At 45.2% G+C, this 12,716-nt stretch overlaps 1 protein-coding gene across 1 annotated transcript in view; it reads right to left on the bottom strand.

Moving 5' to 3' along the window:
• Positions 1-12,716, bottom strand: part of DOCK2 (dedicator of cytokinesis 2) — a 406,650-nt gene that overhangs the window by 74,516 nt on the left and 319,418 nt on the right. Inside the window, exon 30 of the mRNA XM_058545716.1 lies at positions 5,873-5,951. Within this exon, the coding sequence (XP_058401699.1) occupies positions 5,873-5,951 (79 nt within the window). The remainder of the gene's footprint in view (positions 1-5,872; positions 5,952-12,716) is intronic.

Below are 12,716 nucleotides of genomic sequence, written 5' to 3'. Positions count from 1 at the left end.
CATATTTAACACAATGGCTCAAATACAGCCGGGCTCCAGAAAATACTTACTTATTGAGTGCTGTATTGTTAGAGAAATTTTCTGGTTGTTTCAAAAGGTCCCAGATTTTTCTTTTCTCCCTGCCTCAAGCTGCCTGGTGGCATTTCTACTACGTGCCCAGCTCAGCTGGCTCAGAGAAGCCAGACGGGCTTTAGCAAAACACCTAGGTCCCTTTTCCCCAGGGAAGAGGTGAAGTGATTTCCGATTGGGAATTTAATATTTTGAAATCATTGGACAATAGAAGGTGAGGGCTGGAATGAATTTAAGGGTCATCTGCTCCAACTCCCTCATTTCACAGATGCAAACAGTGAGATCCAGATAAACTAAATGAGCATCTAAACGCTAGTGGGTGTAACCAGAATTTATTTTTAATTAACTCTCAGAAAAATTGTGAGAGTAATACATGGTAAGAAAATTAAATGGTAGGAAAGATTAAATAATAAAAAGTTATTTTCCATCCTACCTTGGACCCTAGTCTAATTTCGCAGAAGAAAATTTTAACAATTTCCCGGATAGCCTTCCAAAAATTTTTTACGTACAAACAAATATATGCATAGACATGTTGTTTTAATAGTCTGCTGTACTTTGCTTTTTTCTCTCAGCCATATATCTTGCAGGTGTTTCTATATTAGCATATACAGATCTGCTCCATTCTTTTCTATTGCTGTGTGGTATTCTGCTATAAGGCTGTACTTTAATTTTAACCAGTTCCCTATTTATAGACATTTAGCTTGACTCCAACTTTTTTTTCCTCTAGCAACACTGCTGTAATCAACGTCCTTGTTTATACATCTTTATGCATGAGAGACTATGAGGGAGAATACATTCTTGGAGTTGGAATTGCTAAGACATAGGGTCTATGCAGATTTTGTTGTTGTTTGTTTGTTGTCTTTGTTTTCATAGACACTGTCAGGGTGCCTTCCAGGATTCTAATCCAATTACCAGCTCCATCATCATGGGCAAGTCACCCTCTCTCTCTGAGTCTCAGTTTCCTCATTTGGAAAATGAGACTAATCGTATCTAACTGGGTGGTTGTAAAGACTAAATGAGGAAATCGTTGCCTAGTAAACTCCTACTCAGGCTTACCAGTTCAAAATTTAAATTTATCAGTTCAAAAACTACTTCCCCGGGAAGAAGTCCCAACTTGCCCCGACGTAGTGGATTCGCCCATTGTTCACCATCATTACACCCTGTTCACGGGATTTATGACCTATTTTAAGCAGGACTAATTTATTTTCTGTCTCTTCTACTAGATGCAAGCATCATGCAAACAAACCTCATCTTTTTATTCACTGTTCTGTATCCAGTGTCTAGCGTTGTGTCTAACCCAGCAAGTGCTCAGGAAATATTTGTTGGATGACTGCACTAACGAGTCCAGCACTCTGCATGCATTCTTGTTAAATCCTTGCCAGAAACTGTGAGATTTGTATTCCTATTCTCCCCATGTTTGAAATCAGGAAACTGAGGCCAGAGAGGTTAAATAACTTGCCCAAGGTCACACAGCTACAAAATGGCGAAGCTGGCATTTGAATCCAAGTGTCTATCTCTCTCCAGAACTTGTATTCTCTACCACTCTACTCTTCTGCTAAAACCCCTTTTCTTTTCCTTTCTCAGTTTCCTTTAGCCTTTGCTGTTGGCTAAGCTTTCCACAGGTTCATCTGATGTTTTAGTCTTTACAGCAGAGACATCAAGGGTTTTTAATCCTATAAGATTCTTTCTCAACAGCCTTGAATTATTATTTACCCCAAATTCCAATTAAAAAGAAGAAAAAGCACCTAGCACATGGTGGTGCTGAAATGCAGTCAGTGAGCCCTCCTCTGAGCTGCTGTCACAGCTGCCATGGCCCTTCTGGGGATGCCGTTGATTCTGGGAGTGGAAGGTTCCAGTTATCGACTTGGGTTAGGAACATCAGGCCAGAGGTTGTCTGGGCCCCTCAAGCTGAGCAGGCAGGGCCAAACGAAGCAGCCATGCCCAAGCACGTGACCATCTTTCTGCCTGGTGGAGCCATTCCACTGTGAGCCTGGGCTTCCCTGCGGAGGTGCTGTGGGCCTCTTCAAGGCTTCAGTGAGTGCTCCCTCTGTGTGGTGCTCCCTCTCTCACCTTTTTTGCCATTACTGGTTACATTTCCCATTATAAAGACAAGCCTGCCCTCATTCCTCCACTAATGGCTGGGAATATTCTAGAAGCTTTTCATTTCACAGGGTCTCCAGTATAGGTTCAAAAATGATCCCCAAGGTGGTCTGGTGCCCAGAAGCTGATCCAGAAATTTCTCGAGGCCAAGGCTGGAGCTACCAAATGCAGAACCAATTACAGCTTCCCAGGAAGAAAGAATGATCTTAATAGCAATAAGAAACAGAAACAATTTCCCTGGAGCCAAAGAGTACATCCCAAGTGTAACCACTGATTCCTGGGTCAGAGTTTCCACTACGACAGTCTAATCCTACAGCCAATCACTGTAGAACTCTCTATCTCAGGGCCAGCAAGAGCTACCAAGGGCAGACAGTGTTTCTGGAGCTAAATAGACCTCTCTCCTAGATCCAAGAGGCACCCTGTTTCTAAGAGACAGTGCAGAAGAGTGGGAAGAGCTTGGGCTTTGCAGACAGGCCTGGGGTTGCCAGCAGCCCCACTTGGCAGTTAGATGGCCTTTAACAGAATAGTTAACCACTTCTCTGAAGCTCAGTTTATTCACCAGTAAAATGGGTATATCCAACCTAACAAAGTTATGATGAGGATCAAAGTGCCCTAAGTAGATGCCTAATAAAGGTTAGTCACCCTCTTCAAAGGCTTGGATGCTAGAAGACAGATTTATAGCATACTATCAAGGCTCCAAGATCCTTGAGGGCATGGCAATGTTCTACTTTGCTTCCAAATTCCTCAAAGCATATTGCAATAGCCTGTCCCATGAGAACTGCTCTTAAACATAAAGACTTGCTGAGTTGAATTCGAAATCCTCTCTTGGTCTTCCATGACCATACAAATGGATGTGAATGCCAGGGTCCAGCATCCTGAACAGGGCCTGAGAATACAAATTATTTCAGCCCCAAGCAAAAAACATCATTTTGGTAATTCCCAGGTCTTGTCACCTACTGAGTGGCACCCACAGAGCTCTTGCTTTCTGCCCTTTGAATCATAAAACCACAGTTCCGGAAAAGATATTAAGGATAATCTCATTGCACCTGCCCCTCCTCTGGACAGTGGCTGCCAAGGCCGGCCATGCTTAGTGATGGATGCTGTTCCTGCTGATATTAAATGCATAATTAATGAAACTGTAATAAGGAAACAAGGCGTGTTCCAGGCAGGGTACAGAGAACAAATCCATTCTCACCGGGGTGAGGAGAAGGTGGGCGAACAAAGATAAGGTTGAAAAATGATCCTGTTCTTGAATACTTTTCAATAAATATCTATGGAAGTCTCATTAGAAAAAGAAACTTATTTCATTTTGTAATGTTGGCCACTTTCCTGTTTTACAAAATCTTGTGGGTGTGACAGCCCTAGGCAATATTGTGGTGACCAGAAAGATGCCTACCTAATGTCCTGTTTATCCAGGACTGACATATGAGTTCCCAGACCTGACACATTTAGGACCATCATTATCATCGTCATACTGATAACAATTATATAATTATAATGAGCTAATATGTATTAAATAGCGACCATGTTCCTGGCACTCTTCTAAGTGCTTTACATAAATTAATCCATTTAATCCTCTCAACAATCCAATGAGGTAGCTACTATTAGTGTCATAATTCGATATTGAGGCAATGAGGAACAGAGAGGTGAAGTAATTTGCCGAAAGTCACACAGCTCATAAGCTCATACTTTCCATGTATGAAACCCCCACTTCTCTGGTCATCTCCAGATGCAGATTTTTTTTCAGGAAAACAAGATAAAACCTAAAAGAATGGCATGAAGGACTGAAGCTGAGCTTCTCTTGGAAAGTACCCCCCTAAGACCATGGAGGAGAGCCAGAGCCAGGAAAACAGGTCTGAAGCTGTAATTGCCAACGCCCACGGAAAGAGATGAATAAACCAGCCAGCAGTTTTATGGCCCAAACACTGCCCTGCTGCTGGCCTCTAGGTGTGTTGTTCCAAGCTGCCCCTCCAAAAAAGCAATGGCCTTATTAACTTCCCTGAACATACTCGGAAGCAGAGCCTGCAGGCATCTGGGCCACATTCAGAAGGGGATCAAATAGCCAAAATGACATGTTTTGTTCCCATGTCAAAGATGAATAACTCTCACCCAGACCCTGCCAGGCAGTCAACTCCACGCCGTGCTGAGACGCCATATCTACCACGTGGCCATGGTGATCCGTGGGCGTTGGTGTCAGCCACGCTGAGCTCTTGTCCCAACTCTGCACTGACACGCTGTGTGACTTCAAGCTATCTAACCATCACCTCAGGGTCTTAGTTCCTGCAGCCTTGCAGCTGAAAAAATGGTAGTAACTAACTTGTAGGGTACTTGTAAGGACTGAGAAAGATAATGTTCACAGAGCACATCCCACGAGATCTGCATGCATAAGCCGTCAGAAAATGGCAGCTCCTCTGTTTATCATCATTAGAGTTCAGTTGCCTGATTTGAATGCAAGGTAGTGCAAGAGAATCTTGTTCAAAGACAATGTTCACTAAATACTTATAGGCTGGTCCTCTCCAGCAGGGTTTGTCTCAGAGACCTCAGCCCAGGCATCCCTCCTCAAGGAAACCTCCTATGCCAGGCACAAAGCACAGGGTCTCTGTGAGTACAAGGTCTTTGCATCCATAAAGCTTACACTCTACCAGGAGAAAAGGGAAAGTGTGCACGTAGACAAATAAGAAAGATTATTTCAAATAACATTTAGTGCTATGAAGAGACCGCAACAGGCTAAGTGGTGATATATGACGGGGGGTCTGTGAGGGCCCCTCAGAGAGGAGTCAGTCAAGGGAGGCTCTTGGAGGAAGAAATATTTAAGTGGAAACCAGTGGGACCTTACAGGTGAATTTTCCTAGCAAATCCTTTGGCACATTCCAGTTCTAGAAAAACCCTATGAAGTAGAAAGAGTAGGTGTAAGCATGTTACAGGTGAGTCAACTTAGTCACGCACGCAGTCCAGGCCTTGCTGAGGTTGCTCAGCTGGTCTGTTCCTGTCAGCCCAGATAGGAACCGAACTCCTCAGATGAGCAGGCAGAAAACGCCATCGCCCAGTTCACTGGCTACTCCCCAAGCTTGCACTGCAAGAGATCTGGCGGTCAGGAACTTCCCTGGAGGGGGGCCTTCTCTCTCACATCTGTAGCCAGGGGTAGCAATCTGGACTTTTCCATGAGGCTCTGAAGAGTTGGTTCCTCTTGCCTGGGACTTGAGCAGATATGTCACTGTTTGCCCTAGGGACATGCTTTGAGGCCCTCCGGATCTCACAGAGGCCCCATGTCTTGTCTGAGGACTAAAAGTACCTTCCAGAGGAATCAGGAAGTCACAGAGATGTACTAGTGAGCTTTATTTTTCAGTGTCTATGAGGGGCTGCTTTTATCTAGGCTCCAATGAATAAAAAGTAGGAAAATGTGATACATTTTTAAAAGGTGGCACCCACTCTGATGATGAATGAATGCGAGTCTCCTCTTTAGCACAAGATACATTATACAGTCACATTTGCATATGCTGCTCAGTTAATAACTCTTTAATCAAGGGCCCAGTTCCAAACCCTGAGTACTTCCCTCCCCGCCCACACCCCTCTACGGAAACCCCCAGAGACACCAGCATACCTTGCATGTGCTTTGGGATGTGTTTGATGGAGCAATCAGCCCAAGATGCCAGAGCAGCCCTGCCAGGGCACCCCAAGTGCAGCTCCGATGCTGCACACTCACCTGGAACTCAAAGTTCGTGTGCTCCAGGAACTTCTGGTTCATGGTTTCCGCAAACTTGTTGATAGCTCTCAAGAAGACCCTAGGAGAGGGGAGAAGGCCACCAGGTCACCCGAGCATGCTACCTCAGGCATCCCTCCCCATGCTCCAGACCGCAAAGTTCTCTCAGGGAGGGGCTCAAAGGCCCAAGGGGGGCAGTCAACTGACTCACATTAACACTTGCTCACACCGCAGACCTGGGGCCACGTTTGCCCCAGTTTGCAAGAACTCAGGCACTGTCTGTTTGAATTCCTTTACAAAACCTGTATTATCTTTTGTTTAAACTATTACAGGCTTATGGTAGAAAATTCACGCCATCCAGAAAGATAGAAAGAGAAATTGCCCCCTCCAAAAACAAACAACACACCACCAAATCCTATCATCTAAAGAAAACCATCATCGATATGTTGATGAACATAATTTCAGAGGTCTCCCTAGACATATATACACGAATGATATTTTAAAGATACAATTTGACAAATGGGGTTAAACAATAAATGCTGTTTCACAGCCTGTTTTTTTCACTCAACAATAAATTGTGTCTTCCTTTCACACCAATGAATTCAGATATACATCATCCCTTTTAATCACTGAAGAGCATTCCCTTGTATGGATGTATCACAATTTATTTAATCAGTTTTTTATTGATGGACCTTTATTTTGTTTCTCAGCTTTTACTGTTATAAACAGTGTTTCAATGATCACTCTTCTGTGTACACCTTGCCCCTCATATATACATCTCTTCTCCAGTCTTCTCCTCAAAGTGGTAATACTGATCAAATGTGAGGCACATTTAACATTCTTGTACCTGTTGTCAAGTTGCATTTCTCCTTAAATGTCTTCCTGTCCTCTTTTCCTCCCCTTCCTCCTGCCAAGCCCTACTGACTGGTCTTGCAGCCTCCTAACTCTTGCCCCTTCAACCTCAAAAGCACCTTGCCCTATAGGACAGCTCCAATGGTGTCAATCACCCACTTCAGTGGCTCCCACTGCCCACAGACTAAGTCCAAACTCTTTCTCTTGACAGTCAGTGCCTTCCACGATTGAATCCCACATTCTTTTCTAGACTCATTTCTCACTATTACCCTGTGCTTCTAGTTGTTTTCTGAGTACATAGATGTATTCTTCCTTTGTATATAATGCCCCTCTCTTTCTAATCTCTTTAGGGCAGGGTCTGCTGCATCTTTGGGTCCCCCAAAGGATACTCATTGCAATTTCCTTTCCCGGCAGTCATCATGGTCTAGGATGATTTATTTGTGTGACTCAATAATGTCTGTCTCCTCCACTAGACTGTACTTTCCTTGAAATCAGAGACTCCTCCCATGATCTCACCCACTCACCAATCCACATGCCTTTCACTCCCAAATTTATGTCTTCATCCCTGGCCTCTCTTGAGCTCCAGCTCGCATTGCAGCTCTACGCTCTCCATCCTCAAAGGGACGACTAATAGTCATCTCAAACACACATCTCAAAAACTCAACTCCTAGTAACTGCCCTCTTTCTGTAGTCTTCTCATCTAAGTTAAGGATAACTCCAGTCGTCTAATTGCTCAGAGAGGGAAAAAATTTGGTAGCATCCTTGACTTTTCTCTCTCTCACATCCTACACCTGGCCTGTTAGCAAAACCTCTTAGCATTAGTTTCAACATATATCCACAATACGACTACTTCTCATCACCCCAATGCCACTGACCTGAACCCAGCCATCATCATTTCTCTCCTGGATTTTTGCAGTCACCTCCCAACTGCTACATGCCCTACTGTGGCCAAGTCTCCATTGTGTGTGTGTGTTTCTAAAGTCTTAGAGGGCAGTGGCCAGATCTTACCTGTACTACCGTCTATAATTTTTGATCAGTACACAATCAACAATTTCTCTATTGAATGGCTTGTCCAGGGAAAAACGCCTATTTGACCTACCTGAGACACAATGGGAAGCCATTAAAGGAAGTGTTTAGAGAATGTTATTGCTTTGGGTGATAACTGGGACTCAATTCTGCTTGGGAACCTCTGAGAGACTGTATAGAACACACCTGTGCATCAGAAGTATCCCCGCCAGGGGGTGAAGAATCTGGGCTAATTATCCACTAATGCCAACCCCTCACTGGCTGAAAGTTGCTGCTATGGACATTAAGCCCCTAGCACTTCTGGCCTGCCCTGAAGGTGGGCTGAGAACTCTCCTGCAGCCAGAGAAAGCCAAAAGAATGAAAGCAGGAGGAAGCTCTCAGGGTGTATGGGAAATGTCCACTGAAGTGGCAGGTATGTTTTGGGTGGGCCAAGAGTGTGGGCAGGGCACCTACAGCACCTGCTACATCGGGCATTGCTTGAAAGAAACCCCAGGCTGTGTATTCACTAAACACTTAAAGTTTGTTCAACAAAGAAGGGAGTACATCCTGGTATCGGGATCACAAGATGTGTACACACACATACACAATTGGATGTGATTTCTGGCTTTGCCACTTCCCAGCTGTGTGGATTTGGGACATGTTAATATCACCTTCGAAGTCTTGGTTTCCTTGTTTGTGAAAGAGCAGCAATGTAACCCCTTTCACAGGGCCGCTGCAGGGTTTAATGGCGAATGCATGGTAAGTGCTGAACACAGTGTCTGACACACGGTGACAGCAGTAACGTGGCAGCTATGGCCGCTTCAGACCCCTTTGGGTTGCTTCATTCTTCTTCAAAAGTCAGGGACCGACAGCACAATGGGCAGTCAGAGGACAAGGATCAGCCAGCAACCAGTTCGGAGGCAGGCAGGACCACGTGCCTCCTGGAAATCCAGGAAAGAAACGTCTCACAAAATCCGCCACCCCATCAGCCTGCCAAAAAGTGAGATTTCTTTGGTTTTGCTATTCTGTCACTTGCTAATATGCCTTTGAAAAATATCTATATTTTCTGCTTAAAGATTAGTATCTGATTCCTCAGATGGAAGTGCCTTGAGTGGACCTATAAACATCTCGGACTCTCTAATATGATACCAAAATGAGGGGTTTTACACATTCTCAGCAACAACAAAGCGCTCAGTAGTTTCAGTAACACTCATTATTTTGACTGTCAGCCTAAACCTGTTTTCAGCTCTCAAAGGCCAATACAATAACCAGGAATTGATCAGCCCCCTGTGCTGATGGTGGGGACCAGTGGCAGATGGGGGCTGGGGGACAGTAAATCAAGTGTCCTCCTCTCTCTGGATTCTTCTGCAGTCACCCTCTGGGAATCAGAATATCACTTAACTTTGGTTTCCCACATATGGGTTTGGAAAAGTACGTCTTTTTTCTTCTCTTTCTTCCTCTTTTTAAAAAATAATTGTACTTAAAGCCTAAGCACTAATATGTTGAAGTGGGTTGGAATGAAAACAGACTCAGCTCTCTCTGTTACTCTCAACAATGAACTTGAATTGTTGAAAACAAAGTTCATTATCAAATCTCAACCTAACACTTTCTGCATCTCATCTGTGATGCTTAACAGGCTCTATAAGGTCAATAATAATCACAGCCACAGTTACCAACAATGTGCTGGGCTCTTGCTAAGTACTTTGCACGGATTATTTCTTTCTTTCGCTTTTTTCTTTCTTTTCGTGAGGAAGATTGGCCCTGAGCTAACATGTGTGCCCATCTTCCTCTATTTTGTACATGGGACGCCATCACATTATGGCTTGATGAGCATGTGTAGGTCCGTGCCCAGAATCCAAATCTGAGAACCCTGGGCCGCCGAAGCAGAGCGCACGAACTTAACCACTATGCCACCAGGCCGGCCTCCCCCTTTTTCTTTTTTAACTCTCACATTGACTTTCTGAGTTAGATATTGTTTTCATTTTAGAAATGTGAGTTTAGGTAACTTTCCCAATGACCCAGCCAGTCTGTGGAGAACCAAGATTTAAACAAAGGTATGCTGCCTTCAGAACCTTGATATTTACCACTATGCTATTCTGTCTACAAGGAAAGCTCTGTAATTCTGCTCAATCCAAGTTATGAGCTCACCTAGCAATGACGGAAGTATCATGATTATCATTCATGTACCCTGCGCTAAGTGCTTTCCAGATATTATTTCATTTAATTCTACAAATTGAGATAGGTGCTATCATGGTACCCATTTAACAGAAGAGGAAACTGAGCACTGGAAAGAGCGTATAATTTCCCCACATTCACACAGCTAATAAACAGCAGAGTCCAGACCCAACCTCAGGTTTGTCTTTCTCTAAAGCCTCTGCAATTAACCAGAAGGATACACTGGCTCCCTTGAAGGCCAGCCTGCGTGGTCTGTGGCACTGGGCACACTCCTATTAATGCCCACCATGCACAGAGCCCCTTCATACTCTGTCCCTGTCATGCTGCCACCCTGCCCACAGCCAACTGGGCCCAGGGCCAACACTTGACTCAGGCAGTCTTCCACGGATGGCCAGCAGCCTATGGGTGATCCTGTGGGTACCCAGTGGGGGCACCCAAGCCTGGACAGCAGTAGATTAAATCCTTTCAGGCAGTCTAAAAGCAGGACAACCAGGGAGAATGCAGTTAACCTGGGCTCTAAGTAGAAGCCGTGAGCAGATTCTTCTGTGGGGAAGCAGAAGCCATATGCAAGAGACGTCAGCTGCTGTGAGTCGGAAGAAGCTGGCAGAAAGAGGAGCCAAAGCCAGGGCTGATATCCTGAACACCGCTCCACCGGAAGCCTCACTGCAGCTGCCGGACCCAGTCCCCTGCTTCCTACTTCCCTTCGTGTGGCAGAACCAATCCTGGTTACTGCAGGCAACCACGAGGCCCTGTGCTTTGTCTCCCGAGTAAGCCTAACACACCCACATGCACTAGTCCTCGGACTAGATGCCGGCGTGGGAAGCACACAGACTCCTGCAGGTGCTGCAGCAACTCTGCTCGGGTCAAATCCCCACTCGGCCACTCTCCCGTGCTGTGGCCTGGAGCTGGTCGCTTGACCGCTGGGAATCTCAACTGCCCCGTCTGTAAAATGAGCTGGTGTGAGGGCTAGAGGAGATGCAGCACATGAAGCTGGTGGCCCAGAGCCTCAGCACACAGGAGTCTCAATAAACGCCATTTGTCGCTGGTGTCATTATCCTTAACTGCCCAGGCACCATGCAGCTCTGGGGCAGGAGGAGCTAAGGCTGAAAATACTCTGACGTGACAACCAGCCCAGGGCCACAGGTTGTATGACGTGAATAAAAGAGGGAATGGGAGGTGGACATGCCCTTTCTGGGGAGAATGCCCAAGGCAGGGGAGGACCTCTCTGAATCCCATCCCCCTCCCTGCTGCGGCTCCTGCGATGTAGTTGATTCTCCTGGCCAAATCCTGAAGACGGAAATACAAAAGCTGGCCAGGAGAAGGGAGGTCTTACTCCTCCCCTTGAGGCACTGAGAAATCCACTCTCCCAGAGCCTTTAAGCTGCTTCCCTCGCGAGACACAGAGGCTCTATGCACGGAGAGGTTCGAGGGAATCAGCAGCTGCCAGCTCAGGGTCAGGGCACAGCCGACCCCGAGTGCCCCCGACACTTCTGCGTAATTTGAGATTCCAGTTAGGGATGCAGTAGGCTCCCGGAATCTAGAATCCTGCGGCCAGCTGGACGTCAGAATTAGGTGTGCTGTGCTGGCTAAAGAATCCATGGAGAGGTCTCCTTCTGGGCCATATGGATTGGAGGAGGTGGGGTCTACAAAAGGGACAGGCACGACAAGTTACTGTAGGTGGGAGGATGGGGAAGTGGTGTCGATGACTCATCCCTACACTGACGGAGCCCCCGCAGGATGGCTGGGCACTGCCCTACTCAACTCCCTTGGGTCAACTACTGTGACCCACTATGTCCTTTTATGTGCCTGAGACAATGTCAGACCTTGAAAGGTGTCACTGATAAAGGCAGACAAAGTCCGACCCAGATTTGCCTCTTCCATGAAATACTTTGGGTATTCCCAGACCATAGGTACATGAAAATAAAAACAATAGCTAACACTTATGAAATGCTTGCTGTGCACCAAATAACTGTTCTAACTACTTTATACATATTAATTAATTTCATTTTGATCCTCACAAAAATCCCTTGTGATAGGTACTATTATTAGCCCCATTTTACAGTGAGAAAAACTGAGTCCAGAGTGGTTAAGTAACTTTGCCCAAGGTCACATAACTATTAAATGGTAGAGGCAGGATTTGAACCCAAGCAGTCATAAATCCTAACTTCTTTGGGCTCCCTCTGTGCTCTGAAATCACTACAGTGACTGCAGCACTGCAGGGCCATATTTACCGCCTCACAACTAGACTGTAAGCCCCCTGCCTTCTGTGACCACAGCATAAATGGGCCTGTCCCTAGAGCCCTGAATGCCAGGACACTCAATAAATATGTATTGGTTGATTGCATTTAGAGAAGCTTGAGGGATGTGTATAAATCCCCAAGCCCTCTCAAAATGTTGGCTTTCCAGATCGAGGTGCAGATGGAAGAGGGGAAATGAGGTTCCTTGGCATAATTTTGTTAATTTACGATATTGTAAAGAACTTGTTCATTTAAAAATTAACCACATCATGTAAATCAGATCTTACTGAACACTGCATCTTACAAAAAGGAAAATGCTCTAACAGGAAGTATTTCTTGCAGTAGACACAACACTGCATCTGCATACACAAACAGTACACAGCGGAGGAGACACTCGCATCTGGAAAACTCCATTCCCTCCTCCAACAAACAGATAAACAAATAATATGTGGCTAACACATACATACATAAATCATAAGTGATAACAGATAAATTATAAAAACATAAATTATAACAGTATATAAATAATAAGAAAGAAAGAAGGAAGATAGTTGTGATGTATAGACTAACCAACATACG

This window comes from Diceros bicornis, chromosome 1, assembly GCF_020826845.1.
Source record: "Diceros bicornis minor isolate mBicDic1 chromosome 1, mDicBic1.mat.cur, whole genome shotgun sequence".
Classification (NCBI taxonomy): Eukaryota; Metazoa; Chordata; class Mammalia; order Perissodactyla; family Rhinocerotidae; genus Diceros; species Diceros bicornis.
This window is presented reverse-complemented; position numbering and strand designations above follow the sequence as displayed.